We start from the raw sequence: 19996 nt of genomic DNA, 5'->3' as shown, positions 1-19996 counted from the left end.
ATGATGGTCTCGTTTAGGGTTACACATGCAGAAATATACAAATATCAATTCTATTTTTAGTTTTTGGTATCTTTTAGGGGTCAAGAAAAGGTTGAGCCACACCCGGATTGGCCTCTTTTAGGGGTTCTTTTCAAAATTTCCGACGAGCATCCCCGTCCGTTTCATATGGGAGTCCCCCCCCCCAGGATGTTTTATCTCTGCTCCACAGAAGAAAGAAAGACAAAGACAAATTTGGTATGTTCCTTGATAGACTTGTGAACATTGTGTTTCCAATAAATCATTCACAACGCTTTCAACTACCAAGTTTTATTTCATGCAAAGGTGGCCAAACGAAATCAGGTCATGTATATTTCACTCTGAAGGCAAATGTGCAGATGCATTGTGAGTGCTGCAGCTAAGTACTGCCAATGTTGTACACATTGAAAACATTTGTTGTACACATTGAAAACTGTGCAGCCCAACATTTAGAATTCTATAAGAAAAAAATGCAACTGAGATACAATATCATGACCTGATGGCTTGTACATCTATGCAATGATCTATCATTATTTCCTATCTACCAGTAAAACTGTTAAATATTGAATTATTTACCCTAACATCTAGAAAATTCTACAACTCCTCAAGCTGCTACTGTGCAAAAATTTGCAAGCAACATAAAATTGAATTAATTTAAATTTATAATAATTATTTACCAAATAAATAAAATTCAATTTGTTTAACATGTCCTTTCCCCAATGTTGTATGCATTAAACACATTATGTTGCTGAAAATATCCATACCCTTGTTTTACTTCATACTTTCCTTTAAAATTCTCGGTTTTTGAATCCATCTCCCCTCTGAATTTCCAATGACTTTTCAGATTAGAGAAGGGGCAGTGATGCAACCACCCTCTGAGAATTTATCTGCTGCTTTGTGAAATGCGTTCCTCCAGGACCCTCCAGAAAATATCCCAGGGGGGGTACTCCGGCTTATAAATGACGGGGATGATCGAAGGATTTTTTTGGGTTTGAAATTTTCGATTTTGGGATTTTTTTTGGGTTGGAAAATTTGGCAAGTATTTTTATGGGTGACTTGATTTAAGTAGGGGATTTTTTTTGGTATTAAAAACGAACTTAAGTGCCTTGGCACGGCCTTGGCGTATTTATGGTGTGATGGATAGACAAACACGAGCGCTCAATTTTGAATGGCTTTCTTTGTGTTATATTATTGCCCCTCCTGACAATTTAAGGGTAATTTGACAAGGGATTTTTTGGGGGGTTATTTTTGGGCCAGGGATTTTTTAGGGTAATGTCGGAAGACTTAGGGATTTTTTTGGGCCCTGAGTTTTGCCTCCATTCGATCATCCCCGTAAATTACAAGCCGGAGTACCCCCCCTGGGGAAAATATCCCCAGCTCTCCACCCCCTGAAAATTCCAATTAATAAGCTTCACACTTTCCCATAAAATTTTGGCTTTTGAAACCCCCTTTCCTTGCTGAATTTTTAATTACCTTCCTTGGGGTGGGAATGGATAATATTATATTTTGGAACCACACATTCTCCATAAAAACTAAGGTAATATCTTATTTTAAGGTGTTTTGTCTTACCTCAGCACCAGATTAAGAGCTGACAATTGACTACGTTAGCTATTGCTCTGGTGCCGAGGTAAGACAAAACATCTTAAATTGAGATTTTAATTTTTTTGGAGTTGTTGATTTTTTGTGCCTAATGTTTAATAAACACTGTTCTATGAGCTACATTTTCAAAAAAAGAAAACACTTGATTTTCACATTTTTCAGGCATTCATGCATGCTGGTCTTATGCATCCCCTGGTGGGATTGAGGACTACTGGTGCATGCAGTAACTACCAAAAACAGCCCACGTCAAAATATTTTTAGCCTGTGTACTTTGTGTATCCAGAACTTGTGTCATGATTTCATGTTTACTAAATGTCTCAACTATGAGCCTCTCTATGGGATTGTCCAAAGAAATAGAAGAGATAAAGAGCACCGCAGAAAAAAGAAGATCTCAAGATTGAAGCAAAGATCTGAAAATTGACCAAAATTCGTGTGATCTAATTAACACTCAGTTATAAAACTGTCAAAACTCATAAACACTACAGAAAATATCATTCTGTAATTTCTGTTTTTTGACATTTGACCACATTTCATTATCATTGTTATGTTATCATTTTCACCTAATAAACATCAAAACCGTTTCAATCCGTAGAAAAATAATTTGCGAAGAAAACGAAGACTGTGGGCACGCATAGAGAGGTTCAACTAAGAATGAGTAAAGATAAAGGGTATTTGTCCAACTGAAAAAATATGAATCGTGTCTCTAATGACAATAAAAAAATGCAAATTTCCAAATGCCTCTATTTCTTTGACTTCTTTTTAAGCTTGTCTCTCTGTTTCTTCAGTTCTGCCAACTCTTTCAACTGCTCAATTTCGTCTTCTAGCTTGGCAATCTTGGCGCTGGTAATAAAAAGCATATCAATTATTATTTTCACTATATAAGCTAAAATTGTCACAGGGGATTTGGTGTATCGTCAGTATTGCCTACTACCACCACTCAATCGCATAAAAAATATATTAATAATTCCTAAAAATAACTATCAGATGTTCATTACATTTGGGTTTGTGAACTTTGTCCAGTCTCTTTATTTTATTATACAACCTGTAACTGAAATTTCCTTTTTCATTGGAAAAGATTGCACATCTTAAGACTATGGCCATTTTCGACCCCAGAGCCGCTTGTCCCTCTTAGCCGGCTGAGCCTGGGGCACAAGGAACAAGTGGCTCTGGGGACACATGATTTGATTGGCAAGATCTTCAGCAAGGGAAATATAAATAAATTTTTATAATGTACAGACCAGAAGAATAGAGTGGACTGGGGTCCTTCTTAACTACAAATCTAGAGCAGTTGCTAAGGAATTGCTAAAGATGGTTTTTGGTGGCAAGCCATTTTGGAGCATTTGGTAATGCTTAACGGTGAAATTTTGGTGGGGAGGATAACTGCATTGAAAACATTGATATTGCGCACGTGTTTCTAGTGCCAGTCCCAAACCGCGCATTAGAATTTTAAATCCCTTAAACTTGGGGAGATAAAGTAGAGTTCCGAACTTTTTAAAGAATTAGAGATAACATGGCCTTTTTTACAATCCTTCGTATGGAATTAGCGTTTACTTGTAAGAATGGAACACTACTGTAGAAAGTCTGAAAATACGGGTGTTTATTAGGTCATTACGTTAATAATAATGTGAATTTTATAAAAACCATACAAAGAATTAAGCACGTGGACATTCTTTATCTGTTGGCACTGATTTTAATTTTCAGAACTATATGCCCTTTCAGTTTTAGAGTTTTTTCTATTCCGGTCACGTGACTTGTCAAATGTGGCCGTGATTTGAAACTCTTGAAGGCTTGTCAAAAGAACAAAGTTCTGCAAAAATCTTATCCGTAGGGGGTTTGGTTTCCAAAAAATGATGGTCAGGAATATTTTTTACCAACGAATTGGTAGTTAAGAAGGACCCCCCTTAATGAGCTGGCCTAGTTTTTTTTTCTTAAGGCTGGTTTTCACTGGCGACCCACTCAGAGTTGGCATCATAACAGGAGTCGTAAGAGCCACTTATGCCCAGGGGGGTACTCTGGCTTGTAAATGACGGGGATGATCGAAGGATTTTTTTGGGTTTGAAATTTTCGATTTTGGGATTTTTTTGGGTTGGAAAATTTGGCAAGTATTTTTTTGGGTGACTTGATTAAATAGGGGATTTTTTTGGGTATTAGAAACAAACTAAAGTGCCTTGGCGCGGCCTTGGCGTATTTATGGTATGATGAATAAACAAAGTTAACATGGTTTTCTTTGTTTTATATTATTTCCCCTCCTGGAAATTTATGGGTAATTCGACAAGGGATTTTTTGGGGGGGTTAATTTTGGTCCAGGGATTTTTTTGGGTAACGTAACGTCGGAAGACTTAGGGATTTTTTTGGGTCCTGAGTTTTGCCTCCATTCGATCATCCCCGTCATTTAAAAGCTGGAGTACCCCCCCTCCCCCCCTGGGCACTTATGACATTGTGATAATCGAAAATCAGAGTCATTAGCAGAGCCATAAGCTCAACGGATTTGGAGTTGGAAGAATCAGAATGCTTCCATTTGCTTCCGATTCTGCTTGTGACTCAGACACTTATACATCCAGCAAAAACTAGATTGACTGTGATGCAAGCAGAAGCTGAATAACAAACAAATCACACTGCTAGATCTCAGACCCTCCGAGTACTGCCTTTCACTTTGTAACTTGGACAATTTTGCTTTCACTGGATCATAAGCAAGGAGTCATTATAAGTGGAATCAGGAACTCTGCTTACAAAGTTCTCTGTCAGTTTGATTTTCACTAGATCGTAACATACGCTCTGCATTTCTGATTACAACTTCATAAGTGAAGCCAGCCTTTAGCGTCATCCTTGGAACAGCACAAGCAGAATGTCTAGGTACAGCTTGTGTTCATGGTTCCTTACCTCTTTTGTTCTTCTCTTTCTATTTGTCGATAATTGGCTTCCATGTGGGACAAATCATCATCATCATCATCATTAAACCTGTTACCATGATTGAAATCAAATTCCAGTCAACATAATTTGATCACTACCAGGTTCAATTTTTTTTGGTATAACAAACAACATAAAATTATTATTACAATCAATCATCGATCCTTTTCGCGCCATTGGACGCATAAGGCCTCTACAGTCTCTCTCCAGCGGGAGCAGTCTTGTGCCGCCTTCCGGATCTCGCTCCAGGTCAGGTGCAGGGACTTAAGTTCTTTCTCGGCCGACCTTTGCCAAGTTGTTCTAGGCCTTCCCCGTGCTCGCTTTCCCTCTGGTGTCCAGAATAAACCTTCTTTAGCCACATCCCCCAATTCCTTCCTCAACACATGCCCAATCCATCTCCATTTCCTGCGGGTTAAGCTCACCATGATGTCCTCTTGTTTACAGATGTTTCGTACTTCCAGGTTGGATATTTTTTGTGGCCATCTTATTCCCAATATAATATGAAGGCACTTTATTTATAGTGACCAGAGAATGTCCAAACCAAACTTCCTGTAGCCAAATTAGTTACCTGACGCATGTGTACAATCTCTATAAGACTTGGAACCCCACTTATTAGTAGATTCCAAAGGATGTTTACCTAAGAAGTCTATACCTTGCCTTCTCGAACTCATTAATAATTCATCAGGTTAAAACAAAGAAAATCATAACCGTGAAGGAGGTTTGGATACCCCGGTCTTTATTAGCATAGATTTTTTTTCGATTTTATTTTATAGTTTACTCCATAGTTTTCGTTATGAGATGATATATTTAACAATTATCCTGCGAAATCGCGCGGAATATCACCTGATACTTAGCCGACGAGGCCGTAGGCCGAGTTGGCTAAAATCAGACGATATTCTGCAAGATTGAGCAGGATAATTGTTTTATTATTCAACAAATTGTTAACGAAACACATTTTGCAGATAGAAAAACTGTAATTGTGCAGCGCTTTACAAGATTTCGGACGAATCTTCGCAACCTACGAATATCGCAGGATGTCTGTTATGTACGGATGACAGATATCGTTAACATTTTGACCATATATGGGCAGCGCGCACCTGTTGAATAATAACAAACAAGAGACAGTGTTTCATCGGCTTCTCAAACACCTGGAATATTGTCAAAAATTCTCCACTGCACATCATATTCTTAACTCTCTTCTTAGTGTTTGGATACCTTATGAAACACTGTTGCTCGTGTTTGATATATTACTTATTTCACAGAGTGAACATACTCATGGATAGTAGCAGCAGATCCAAAAGAGGGGGGGGGGGAGGGAGGAGGTGGGCCCTTTCTTCCTCTAAAATGGAGAAGGGGCTAAAAAAAATTTTTAAGCAATTTGGTCCTAACGTGTACATTTTATAGCAAAAAAGATCTGCCAGTGGTGCATGAACATTGTGTATTCCTGCCTAAAATAAGAGGTCTCTTATTTTCAATGCTAATAACGAGACACCAACCTTGTCTTGTCATAACCAAAAATTTCCCGTATATACTTTGAGACATCAGGCACCTCATCATCATCATCATCATCTCCGTCATCAATGAAGTCATCCATTTCATCCAAATAAGGGTTTCTTTTCCTCTTAAGATTAGCCCTGTCTCTTTTTTGGCTGGGATGGAGTTCTTTCACTGGCCTTCTTTCCATGCTAGAATTACTGTATTTAGAGTGACTTATCTTTCCGTTACTCGATGTAGCTCCAATTGAAGAAGACATTTTACTTGCTAATTGTTTTTCTCTGCTTCCATTTACTAATCCTGATGATTTCTTAACATCCTTTTTAACACTGGATTCCTTCACTGAAGGTAATGACTTTCCATTTGGCACAGACTTTGTCAATCTCTTAGAATCTGTAGTTACAGTTGTTTTTTCGTGCTTTGCACTCTTATCTTGTTTGACAAATTTGTCTTCCAAACTTTTCTTTTTTATATTGCTGCTCTCCCCTTTGCTTCCACTGTTCTTTAAACTGTTACCACTATCAAGCCCAGACTGCAATTTTGCACCACCATTCTTATTCTTTTCCGCCGCAGCCAGTAACTCTTTAAAGTTAAGGGGTGCACCCTTCTTTGCATTTGGTTGGCCCTTACGAATTGTCTCAACAGACTTTTTAGACTTCATATCTCTGTTTTTACTATCAGGTTCCATAGAAGGTCTTGCCAGTTTTCTGTCTGTTTCGAGTTTCTTTGAAGATGACTGGTGGTGTGTCTTAGAAGATCTTTGATCTGAAGGTTTTTGTTTCTCATTCATTCTACTTGATTGTTGTTCAGTTGTCATGGTTGTCTTGGGTGGTTTGTGGCGTTCCTCGTGAGATGTTAGACCACTTTTAGTGGCCTTTGCAGCTTCTGTCTTTTTAGCCCCAAGGGATTGAGCCAGACGCTCCTGAATTCTTGCTCGTCTTGCTGCTTCTTCCTCAGCTATGTACACAAAAATAAAACAGAAAAGGTTGGTTTAAATTCTCGGGCAAAATTTTTTCTGCATCAGTGATCTATGAACTCCTTCTAAAATTATTTTATCTACATGTAAAAGCAAATTTGGGCTGTCAAACAATGAATATGATAGCAATAATAATAGGAAAAAATATTATTAACAAAGCTAAAATGTTATACAATTAAAAAGAAGCCAAACGTTTTCCACGTGTCCTCATCACCTGGTCTTATTCAACAAATGGTGCATGCTTTAATGTGCGCTATCAAGTTATGGTGCACACGGGAAGTTTGGAGAGCACAAAAGAAGCGTAAGAGTTGCTTAAGTCAATAGCTGAAAGCAACTCAACTACAATCCTAGACAAAAGTCCTGGGACACTTAACCAATTCGACGAAAAATTGACGTTGTATTGACCTCCCCTCCCCACCCCCAAATCAATGTTGGTTTCTATATCCATCATACAGTGGGACAATATCTCAACATTGTTTTGGGGGGAAAGGGGGGCTCAGAAGCTTAAACAACGATGCAAAGGAAATGGTCACTGAGCACAATTTCTTTAAGTGTACCATGGATTTTTGTCTAGGATTGTAGCTTCTTGCATGTCCTCTAGACTTCTCAAGTGCACCATAACTCATTATAGTTCACCACTAAATTTTCTCCGATTCTGATTGGTTTAAATTGAACACGTGACGCGATAGTGCCCGTCCGCCGGAGGGCACTATCAGCCCATAGTGCCCTCCCTTGAAAAATGCTCGGATCGATAGTGCCCGCCCGTGACTGTTTTTTGTAAACAAGCTGCCTGCAGACAAAAAAACCAACCAAATTCACTGCATTTAGTGGGTTTCTCGTCTGGTTTTGTTTCGTTTGTTAAATTTCGGCTTTCAATTGAGTTTTTTAATCTCAAAAGTAAAAATAATTCACGATGCTTGTTTTTGTATGTGCGCGTGGAAGAAAAATTTAGTGGTGAACAATAAAGACAATAGAGTGTTTCTGTCTCGGAACTATCGGTCTGATAGTTGCCCCTTGGAAATTTGATGTTTTTAAAACTAGCATATTTGCCCTCGAAGCTTCGCTTCTCGGGCTAATATTTGTTTTAAGAACATCAAATTTCCGCGGGGCAACTATCAGTCGATAGTTCCTCAACAGAAACACTCTATTGTTAAAATATTGCATAACTAAAAGCATGAACCAATTGTTTTAAAACATTGCCGGTGGAAATGTAAATTTAACCCATGGCGAAAAAAACTGCCCAAGAAAAAAAATTCTGGCAAAGCAACTTGCTCAAGCCATGCTCATGCTCAGGCTGCGTGCAAAATTTGGTTTTTTGCACACTCACGTATACTGAATTTGATTGTGTGCCTCTGCTAGCTTTGTTTTTTAAATATTCTTCACTAGTGCTAGAGTATCAACGAGTATTCTCTTACCTGCCTTTTTTTTCTTTTCAATTTCTTTCTTTGCAAGAAAGGCCTGCACAGCAGCTTGTGATACCCCACCCTCCTTTGATTTTCCATCAGAATTTTTGGTTGTCACTACTTTTGTTTCTTGCTGTTTATTAAAAAAAGTAATCTCAAAATAATATAATAATAAAACTACAAACAACAATACTCATTGGTTTGTAATACAAGTCAGAGCATTTTTTCTCAAACAGAACTCCTTTTCAAAGGAAGTTTGAGGTCATTTTTGAAAGATCTTTTTATTCCCTAAACTCTTGGAAATGATTCTAGCGCTCTTTTCAATGATATATAAATTTATGTATTCTTATAATTAATCCCTTATTAACCCAGCTTGCTTGGTATGATCCCAGGCGATCACGTATTTGCCACCTCACATTTCTGTACAGACCCCGCTGTTCTTGATCCATATTGTCAGACATAGGGCAGATATCCTCCCAGTATGGACCTCATGCATGGTTAATAAGATAAATATTCAGACCACTCAGAGAACTGATCAGACTGCTTCAGGTCATCACAAACCAGTTTAGCAATGGCTAGTAGTGGATATTTCGCAGTGAGGTAAATATCCACCACAAGCCACCGACACTGAGGTGAATGGTTGTTTTATATATACTAAAACAGTGAGATACAGTAAAAACCCGCGTGTAAGAACCTACTTTTTCAGAGTTTGGCAAAACAGGTTCTTGTATTATGGGGTACTTATTGACAGTTTAGGCTAAGTGGGTTCTTAATAAGGTTCTTAATTTCTACAGAGTAGACATTGTTGTTGATTATCAGAAATAGTATAAAATCTGGTCTGTTCTTCATTATAAATATTTTATAATGTACCCAGGTTGCCAAAAGTCCAACAACATTAATTGATCAATGATACAGTATAGTTTTTGGTAAAAAATATACAAATTAAATAGTTAAACCCCACATATAAGAACCTGTTGGGATTTGTTTGGCTAAACAGGTTCTTATATTTTAGGGTATTAAAAAAGCGAATTTCTGCCAGAAGGTTCTTAAATCCCTAGGTTCTTACACGCGGGTTTTTACTGTAATATAACCCAAAAAGGATTACTTTTAACTCACTTATGCCTGTCAGTGACTGCTGCAGTTTTTGCAAGTGAGTTGCTTGGAGTTGAATAGCAAAGGATATCCCATGTTTGAGTAGCCAATCAGTGCACGCCAATAACGCTATCCACTGTTTTAGTATGTACTTGTATTCTTACATGCGTGTTCAAGAAGATATCTTCAATTAACCAAAATTGCCATCTGAGATAATTTTCATTTATTTGCAACTGTACATTAATTTAACTTAATAAGAGAAATAAAAATTCTTATAATTATACCTGCTTCCTTGCCTGGCTTTTATTTTGAGAGGCCAATTTCATCAACTGTTTGAAATCCATGCCTTGGTTAAGAAAAAGTAAATCACAAATTAATATCAAAATCAAAATCCTGAGAGTTAATATTTTCTACTTCTCCTTACAATATATGATTATATCAATTGATACATTGTCTGCCAGCAGAGAAATAAAGAAGCTTGTAAAAATGGGACCCTGGTAAACCTCGGTCGTGAGAACTCATTTCACCAGCTGAAAGAAAACTTATCACAAGCTAAGGTTTCACCAGGAAGAGGGTCTATCATATGCTGGGGGTCTGGAGTACTTAGCCTGTTTTGAGCGTCGGTCTGCTGTCACATTCTTTAGTATCTGGCAAGTTGGATAAATGTCTTAAGTTATATTGCCCTATCACACTGTTCCCCCTTAGTTACGTTGCCCCAGGGTTGGAAACTAAAATTTCGGAGCACTCGCCATCTGGGCGAGTGACCTTCAAATTGCGCTCGCCCAGATAAATTTTCTCTCACCCAGTCTCCTCCATTAAAGAAAGGAAAATTTAGCCCCCCTCCTCTAACAATTTTAATCACGTTCAATACTCATTGTGCCACAGTGGTGGTCGATCATGATACAGACTGCAATCTAATTCTTAAATGAAAAATCGCCAAAAAAGACCTTACTTTACAATTTAACCATGAGCATGCTTACTTCAAAAGTTGATATGCAGTTTTCAATTTGATACATCTTCCGTTTCATGGATCAGTGGACGCTTATTTTGAAAACTATAATCTGGATATGAAAATCGTACTCGCCAAACTGGGCGAGTGATCCGTGATTTGTACTCGCCAGACAGTTTTCACACTCGCCTGGGCGAGTGGGCGAGCGCTAATTTCCAACCCTGTTGCCCTTACCAAGAGATGTCCATGTGTAATCACTTGTAATCACCCTTATATGCAAAAACATAATCCTTGCTTTGGTATAAACAATAATCCAAACCAAATATTGGTCCACTAAACTTTCACAAGTTTAATTTGTGAGCAGCAGCTAAACTTTCACAAGTTTAATTCCTGAGCAATGGTGACAGTTAATTTTCTCCATATCTTTCTCTTCACAATGTTCTTTTGGTTGGGGGTGATGAAACTTAGGATGACGGTGCGATGGGGCGACATCAACTGCTTCTAGCTGGACAGATATCGAGAGAAAGGTCCAGAGCCATGTAGACTAGTGGAAATTAGTCACAACTTATTTCTGTGTTGAGGCAATTAACGGATTTACAGGAAAATTGCTTTGTTGAGTTCTGTTCATTATACTCAAATTTGAAAATCTCAACCAAGTGTATTTATTTATATGCCTTTTGTCCAGAACATTAATAACACGTCAGCCTTAACATTCAAAGATATAAATCGTACGTTACACTCGACATGTAACGACAATAATATTTGCATCGTTCGCAAAGCCTGTTTCGTGCGCTACTGTTCTCGCTACTCGAACATAAAAGCTATATTTTCTCGCGTGATATTGTTAAAGAAAACGCAAGAAAAAGGCTTCTTATAGTTCTATTTTCGATCTATTATTTCTCGCCCATTCTTCGCCATTATACTTCAACTTTGTAAGAGCAAACTATTTCTTACTATCAACTGTATAAAAGCTGGACTTACCTGGTCAAGCTTCAGAAAACATTCAAGCTTTATGGTGCTTCAAATTGAACAGAAAAGGAGAAAACAGAAACCTTCTTCTCACCTCCGTCAGCTGTGCGGCCATTTTACTAGTACCCAGTACTAAGCTAACTCGGTCGGGGGGCTTTCCCGGGATGCGTAGCGGTCCTTAGGGAATTTCGTGACCTGTGAGCCCCTAATAAAGCACCCCAGGCTAGGCACAAATAGATTGTGCTCGGCAACTTTTAAGCAACTTTTAGCGTTTTGAGCAACTTTTTGTAGTACCAGCAACCTAGGGCAACTTTTGCCTTCCTTGGCAACTTTTGAGCAACAAATTGATATAAAACCGATTCAGAACCATAAAAGGTCGTTTCATTTCGAAGGATTTTATTAAAACTGGTTTTATCAAAACTGATTTTATTAAAACTGAGGATGTACAATAAAATGACAATAAAATAACACTTGCTTTACGCCCACGAAATCTGGACAGCGGTTATCTATCTAACGGGCGCTAACATCCAGCGGTTATTCGCTGCAACATAGAGCCTGCCGCCGGCCATCTTGGTATTTGCTGAAGTGTGAGTATATTTACTGCTAAAATAAACAATTATTTTAAAAGTAACTGAATTTTTAACAATTTCTGACTGTTACAGTTTCGGTTATTGTTAGATACATTTGGTTGTTTCTCAAAAAATTAAATAAGCGCCCTGTCCCGAATAAGCGCCCTGTCTCGAATAAGCGCCCTCCCTTGAGGTGCCAAAAGTAAATAAATCGAATCATTACGGTATGGCATCGAAATCAGATGAAATTTCAGACGAGGAAAGAGAGAGAGAGGAAGCAACTTTTCTAAGTTTTGGTGGCAACTTTTTGATATTTGAGCAACTTTAGAGCAACTTTTGGATATATTGTGAAGCAACTTTTACTGAATTTACTAGCACAATCTATTCATGCCTACCCCAGGCACGTGGACAGCCCGAAATAGAATATTATGTTCTAAACATTGTAACACAAGCTCACGCAAGAGAGCTAATAGCTGTTTATCTTTAGTATTTTTCTTATTAATTACTTGTTCAAATTCGCCTGACCCTCCCCTTTCTTAAAGCACATTTTTTTTGCTGACCCTCTCCCTCCCTTTTCGCTCACTTTCTTAAAGCTTCCTAATTATTTAAATTTACGTGCTCCCCCTTTTTCTCTGCATAAAAATCATTAACCCTCCCCTAATTTACGCCGGCCCTCCCCCCTCTTGACAATGACCGGTCCCTTGGGCTCGAGTACGAGCCTAAGCGGTCCTTAGCGGAGCTGAATCATGTAGGCACGAGAGAAAACCGGCGAGAATTTTCCGTCAAATGGAACAGTACAATTTTTCAACAAACACAATGGTACGGTTCAACAAGCGAGTACCCGATTTAAGAGTGTATACCAGTGGAAAGGACTGTTCCATTTCATTTCCCACCGGAACAGCCGCGTATTTCATCGACTGGAGCAGCATCCTGATAAAAGTGCAAAATTAAAAACGCAAAATGGTGAAATGTCGGACATTCCGAGCATTCCGGTAAAAACGAGAAAAAAAAGAATACCCCTGAAGGTCTTCCACCTTTTTCCGAAACAAGTAAGATAAGTCTACTTTCCCAGACTTGTACCCAGTCGCTTCCCTTATTCGCGACTTTGTGGGTTCGCAAAGCATCAACTTTTGCTCCCTCTATCCCAAGCGCCTTTGGGCGCATCAATGGGTGAATAATGTAATTTGTGATGATCTGAAATTAGCATAAATTACTATTTTGCCGGCACGGATCAGAGGGCTGGGTGCGGGTTTGAGGTGCGCAGTGTATAGTGGGATTTGAGTTTAAATAGGTGGCCGTTAGAAAGGTGAGACATTCTACGGTCAGCCTTCGTCACGTTTTGGTCAATGTTTGGTTATATTTGTTTTTCCTTTGTCATCAGTGGATGCAGGATTACGCTTCGTTTTGTTTAAATATTTAGTTCTGCTATTATAATTGTATCACTGTAAGATCATATATTTCGAATGACGCTTCGTCTTGTTTAAATATTTAGGTTTGCTATCAGAATTGTATCACTGTAAGATCGTATATTTGGAAAAATATTTGTTTACAGTAGTTAGATAAGAATACCCTAAACCCCCAAGGGTTGCGCCACTGCCTTGGTCGGGGCCACACGTTCCCCGTTTTCTCCACTTGCTGGTTTTTAGGGGTTTTCGTGTCCGGCTTTGGTGCACTTAGTATTTGTCTTTTATTCATACCTTGTATTATATGTTGAGATGGAATAAACGGGACGATGGCTTGGCTGGCCAACGCACCCAATTTAATCAATGTCTTGTGTGTCCGGATGTGTAGTGAAGGCAAAATTGAATGGGTGTACCAGACTCATCAGTTTTCTTAAATAAGTGACGACTGAGTACTCCCTCGTTTTCTATGAGGCGATAGTCACTTCGGCTGCCCCTCGTTGACTATTTGCTCATAGAAACCTCGGGATCGTAGTCTTATTGTTAAATACAAACATTTTACACATTGCAATACTCGTAACTTCAAATTGTTTGACTCAAGTAAGAAGATTTTTTTCAGATTCTAAGCCCCTATGTTTTATTTCGATTGATAGTTCATATTTAACAACCTTTCTGAGCCTGGCTCAGTAAATAAAGCCATCTTTCTTTTTTCCCCATTAGTAATCCAAAACGCTGTTTTATCTTCTACAGCACATCTGTTACTAAGATCAGTGAAATGAATAAAAACACAAGAAAACCGTTGAGAAAGGTTTCATCATCTATTAAAAACAAAGATGATTTTCGCAAAGCACGTTTTATTTCTTCATAAACGATTTATTTCAAAACAAAATTCTATAGCTTTAGAACAGAGAAAAAAGATCGAAAATGAGGGCAGGTTAATTCCATCCTGCATACAGAAAGTTAATAAGAAATAAATCCGCGCAACTCAGAGAATATCAAAGCACTTGATATATTTCAAGCAGTTAATTAAACATACTGAAGAGGAAATCTTAGAAACAACGCTTAATGTTTGTATTTATTGTATTTTCAGTATGTGTAGTTAGACAAGTTACTCACTCCAACCATTTAGGTCTTTATGGCGATAATCTATCGCATAAAAAGTGTATATTTTCTAGCAATTGATAATATGTTGTTTTAACTTTCTCTGGGCTATCGGTACCCGTTGAAACAATTAAGGTAAGTTTACATTTAGAGCTTTCTCGTTTGCTAAGCGACAACTTGAATAGAAATTTACACGTCTTCTTCGCGTGTTAAACATACAAAATACAGTTTATTTATTTCAATGACCTATGCCTCAACCTCGCTCGACATGTTAGCAGTGAATTAACACTCGTCTGAAAAAGAAACAGGGCAAAAACAACGGGAAACAACCATTAGTCACATTAGAATATCTTTAAGCATTCCAAAACTAGACTTTGCATAACATTCAGCTGTCACTGACTTAAGCAGTTCTTTCATCAAAGAACTCATTAAGACGAACCTCCTTTCTTTGCAATTATTGTAGTTTTAAAAAAGCCATTCTCCTTAGCGAAAAGAAAAGTTTTTATTCACCGAGATAATTATTTACTGTTTTACAGCACATGGCTGTAATAAGTACTTTACCAAAATTTTATTGAGAACCTTTAATTACTGAAAATCTTAGTTAACGACTGTTTATCTTGCTCAAGCGCAGCTGTAAACCATTAATGAGTTAAACACGCCTTCGCTGAGGCTGCCTGCCGTTTACGCACAATGCAGTATTCTGGTGAATAGAAAAAAGTTAGAAATCCTAATTTTCTAACGAACAGTTTCTTGACACCTCTTTGTTTACTTCTTTTCTTCTGATTTAAGCTTCAAGGCGCCGTAGGAAGGCTCTAATCTTTTAACGTAAATTTGACGGTCGCCAAATCCCCGTTTAGTTGTTTTCCGGGTCGCTACGAAGTCATATCAGACCCCGTGACAGATGTTTTTGGAACAGATATTTCATTTGCATAACGTCTTAATAAACTTGAGTTCCATATAATCGAAAATGCAAGCGACAGAAATAATAAAGTCCGCGGAGCAAACCACGGAAAAATTGTATCACTCTTGAACAGCTAGAGTATAGATTCTAACTTTGAGCATCAAACTCAGAACAGCGAGGCAAGCATGCAATTAATTGTTCACAAAAAAGACCCTCGAGGAAAAATATAATCCTTCGTTGAGCCGCGGACTAAAAAAACCGCCCATGACCCGTAACTCATTTAATTTATTTCTTTTTTCGGATATGCCATTCATTATGGTTCACAACAATGTTGTAAAGACTTTTATGTCTTTTTCTTTTGAGCAATTAAACCCGGCTCATTAACGACGAATCCTCCTGGTTTTTCTCATGTTTTTAATCCCCTGGTTTTCGAAAATATGGCTAGAAGTCCTAGAATAACTTGATTTAACGTTTGTTTTAGTTTTCTTCAGTTAACAGCGCGTTCAAAACAACAGGGAAGTAGAAAATACGTTAACAAGGCGGCGAGTAACGGGTGTTTCAGGTGAAATTTTGAGTGCTATAAGTGTAAAGTTCTCAACCGCCTTCAGAGAACAGTACCCGCTATTTAGCGCTTAATAAAAAGAGTTTTAAAACAAATCCTCTGAAGATCATTTAACTAGTTTAACTCGGAGCATTATTTTAAAAAAGCTAAAATCAGCTGTCCACATCTAACAACAAAAACTGATGATTGTTTATAGCATTAAGTCTCTGGTCTACGCGGAAAAAACAACTGACTGATTTTTTAAGAGTTTTTCTGACGATGGCTATTGTTTTAATGAAAGAAAACCCTTTCGTCGTCTTATTTGTTGACAAAGAAGCGAAACATGCAAGTTTTGAGCCGTGCGAAATGTATATTTTGAAGTGGAAATCCTTTCTGTTCGTGTTCATAAAAATTTGGACTTGTTTTTACAACATACAGTGACAATTCACATGGAAAAGCTTTAATCCTCGAAAGCTTAATACTAATTTGCGGGCATTGTTTTAGCGCAAAGGCGAAAGACTCGGTTTCTTTTTTTAGGCCTTCTTTATTCATTTTTGTCTTTGGCTAACTATTCAGACAGTAGAGAACACAGAAAAACCCTTGGACGTTCACTCTCTAAACAATGATGGCGTCTGGTTCGTCGTCAATAATGCAAGCACACCAACACTGTTTTAAAGTATATGTGCTACAATAGACTTGTTCTGTTAAACTGGAAAAAAAGAAAAGAAAAATGCTTAAGCTCGGGCCAAACGAGGATAAGAGTTGCTAAGAGTTGACTCTCGTGAGAATTTTTGTCAACTCTCATCGACTATCATCAACTCGGGCCAAACGAGAACAAGAGTCCGTCAAACTGTCATCAACTCTTACGAAACATTTGAGCACGTTTAAAGTCGATGAGGGCGCATGAGAGTCGCTGAGAGTGCATACGCTGTTGTTAAAAGAATTTATCTGAATCTAGAATATTTTAGAAGCAGCGACACGTTTTTTACGTGTAAGTTTATGTTGCGAGGCGAGCTTATTTTTTTCAAATTCGTCTTCATCAACAACTTTAGCACATCACCGACAGCATCTGTTGCGGTCCAGCCGGCTTTAGCTGTCAGTAAACGAAATTTTCTTTATCTTTATGGCGAGATTCATTTCAAAAGCGCTAAAGAACTATGAAAAACTGAAATTATTTAACAAACAAACCCAACTTTCAGCTGCTCGTCTTTAGAAAAAGGTGAAACACGAAAGTGTTTCATTTCTTTGTACTCATTCTTTTCAGCCTCTTGATTCACGAGTTATGAACTGAATATTTCCTTTTTATGCTTTTATTCTTTATGTATGCTATTTCTGAAAGACGAAAAACCCAAATAACCATGTTTCGATCAAACACCAAAACCAGAATTAAAGAGTTTCTATTAGCGGTTTGGCTCGATAGAATTGCGATTATGAGTAAAGCCCTTCTTGGAATTGGAATACGATATTAGTCGAGCACTTTTAATTATTTCTGCATAAATAGCGGTCGTATTAGTCAAAACACTATTATGCCAGCCAGTCATCGGCATGCTTAATTTCTGTTATTCAAGTCACGTAAAGAATAGCGTCCTCAAAGTCCTTCATCATACGCTTACACGTTCTTGACATCAAGCGGATCTTAAAGTAAACTACATTTTAAAATGTTGTGTTGTTGTTTTTCCTATTAAAGTTATTAATTTACACCTAATGCACCTTGCGTTCTTTACAGAAGTAAATGATAGCGCTAGAAATATTTTCGTTTTGCGTGGCTTAGAAAGATTTTAGCTCAAAATATCTCTATAGCAGAAATTGCCTCAAGGTTTGTAGCTGAAAAATTTTAGACGAGGCCTGTTTCTTCAGCATTTTTTTCACCAAAGAATCTTGTTTTCTTAATGAGCGAGCCGTATTTAAATCCTTGATGAGGGAGTTTTTTTATCAATTCAGTGAAAATTTCCGCCTCTTAAAAAGCCCTGTCAAATTAGACGAGAGTATGATAAGGCATCATTTTAATCCGCGATTATTATGCATAGGACATTGAAATATATTTTTTAGCATGATTTAAGTAAGGGGTCATTACTTAAGAAAATCAGGTGATGACAAGAAGCTCATCAAAACACCTTCTACCCCTCGCTTGAAGCAATTTCACTGGTCTGCGCTTAGCTACTGGCTATCAAATTAATTAAACCGCGAAAGAAATAAAAGAGTTTTGAGTAAACGAACCGCATATGCTATGCTAATAATCGGTGGGGGTCGATTAATGGTCTCCGAAAAAACTAAACACCGAGATTGGAAATTAAAAGTGAAAACACCTGTTATATGCGAAGATATAAGTAATATGATATGCCATGCAATACTATATCATAGTTATTGAGACCGCTCATTCAACAAACATATGATATCTACCACCACACGAGGCCGTGGAAAAGTCGGTTTTCACTTTGGATTACTGGTTTAAAACACGAAAAAAATCGGGAAATATCAAATGGTGTTCTGGCATTCCTGTGAAAATCTTCCAAAAATGTCGGAAAGATCTGCTTCGCTGCAGAACGGAAAATATTCGAAACAAATGCGAGCTCGTAAGTACCTACCAAACATGAAGTATCGTTCATCTTTCAAGTTTGAGATATTCACTGGGCCCGGACATGAAATACAGTAGGTAAAATAAGTCATATCATTTTAAGTATGGAATCCGACGTTGGCGACCGTTTATGAATATTTTGTTGCGTGCGAGCTGTTTCCAAGTTCTTTAATATTTTAAGACAACGCCCCGTTCAGCTTAGCTCAGTGTCAAGTGTGATGTGTTTATTTGACAATTTACAATTTAAAATCTCAAAATATAATATACGCATTTCGTTTTAGAGTGTTTCTGTCGGTTTTGGTTTTAATGACGGCTGCCTTGCAGATTGTATTAGTAAAACAAACATATACAGTATATCGAGTCAATACGCGCGCTGGGCGCGCGGTTAGCTTCATTAAGAAGAGAAAATGATTCCTCGGCTGGCGTCTTAAAAAGTCTTAAACTAAAGTTAAACTTACTCGACAGCAGGAAAAATAACATCGTTTTTAACAAGCTTTATATATTTTCTTCTTAAGTCAGTTGTAGAATTTCTTTGCTGAAAACGAGAAGCATTTATGATGAAAAGTAACATGATTTGCCACTCGTGTAAACATTCAGTATGTGTCTCCAAGATACGGCCAAGTGAATATGTTTCTTGTGACGTTTAACGTATTTCGGTAGTAAGGATAAACTTCAGTGGTTTTTAAACATGCCGGTAAACTCCCAAACTCACTGGTATAAAATTGTTAGGCTATCAGAGTTTCTAAGAAAGATTGCAATCTTTTGTCTTCAGTTGAATCGGTAATATTATGGGAATCAATTTGCGAATTTATTTCATTTGTGAATATCCGCCAAGTAAATATCCCAAATGAGTGACATGAGAAATTTAAACTTCTGCAGCGGTCTTAAAGTATAAACTTCTGGTGATATATAAGCGATTTGTTAAAATTTTATACTGTGTAACTAGTCCACATATCTCACTGTTCAGATATCTATTTCGAGATCATTTGTTCGCGAGGGCTGCTGCGTGTTGACAGAATGCTCATACAAGGATTATGTTATCATCATAAGTCTACGAGAAAGCTGAGCTAAATACGTATACACGATTTCAGGATTACTGAATCTCGAACTGAATTTCTATGTATAATACTTAGAATAACGAATGCTTACAGGTATGTCGTATGTGGTTTTATTTTCAAACTCGGTGTGTGTGTGTGTTTTTTCATATTACATTTTTACTTTTTTGCTTTTCACTCTCGCTTCAGGATTTTGTTTTTATTTTTTACTTCTTTTTATTTCTCTGGTACAAATAAGGGCAAACGTTGCTCAGAACGAGACTTTTTTTAATGGTCGTTGTCCTTAAGAGTAAGGCGATTTTATATTTATTTGTCAGTTGTTAGCGAGGATGGGCATTGATTTGTTATTTGTTTTTTAACCACATCATTCCAGATCCTCTTAGCTAACTAGTCAGCCAGCCAGCCAGCCAGCCAGCCAGCCAGCCAGCCAGCCAGTCAGTCAGTCAGTCA

At 37.7% G+C, this 19996-nt stretch overlaps 1 protein-coding gene across 1 annotated transcript; it reads right to left on the bottom strand.

Annotated features, from left to right (window-relative positions):
• Positions 1–1377: 1377 nt before the first annotated feature.
• Positions 1378–11556, bottom strand: LOC144631800 (uncharacterized). The gene is made up of 6 exons (XM_078490364.1): positions 11417–11556; positions 9771–9832; positions 8407–8527; positions 6018–6972; positions 4495–4572; positions 1378–2454 (listed from the first exon to the last, which is right to left on the bottom strand). Exons 2-6 carry the CDS (start codon positions 9828–9830, stop codon positions 2355–2357), a joined length of 1314 nt encoding a protein of 437 aa, XP_078346490.1. The 5' UTR covers positions 9831–9832; positions 11417–11556; the 3' UTR covers positions 1378–2354.
• Positions 11557–19996: the final 8440 nt, after the last annotated feature.

Source organism: Oculina patagonica, chromosome 12 (genome assembly GCF_052425735.1).
Source record: "Oculina patagonica isolate OP01 chromosome 12, crgOcupat, whole genome shotgun sequence".
NCBI lineage: Eukaryota > Metazoa > Cnidaria > Anthozoa > Scleractinia > Oculinidae > Oculina > Oculina patagonica.
The sequence above is the reverse complement of the archived record's forward strand: the minus strand, read 5'-3'. Positions and strand labels throughout refer to the sequence as shown.

Coding starts and splice junctions, on each gene's coding strand:
- LOC144631800 (XM_078490364.1), bottom strand. CDS start 9,830: ATGGATTTCAAACAGTTGATGAAATTGGCCTCTCAAAATAAAAGCCAG. Junction 8,528..9,770: donor AAAGCCAGGCAAGGAAGCAG/GTATAATTATAA, acceptor TTTAATAAACAG/CAAGAAACAAAAGTAGTGAC. Junction 4,573..6,017: donor TTTGGTTATGACAAGACAAG/GTTGGTGTCTCG, acceptor TCATGGTAACAG/GTTTAATGATGATGATGATG.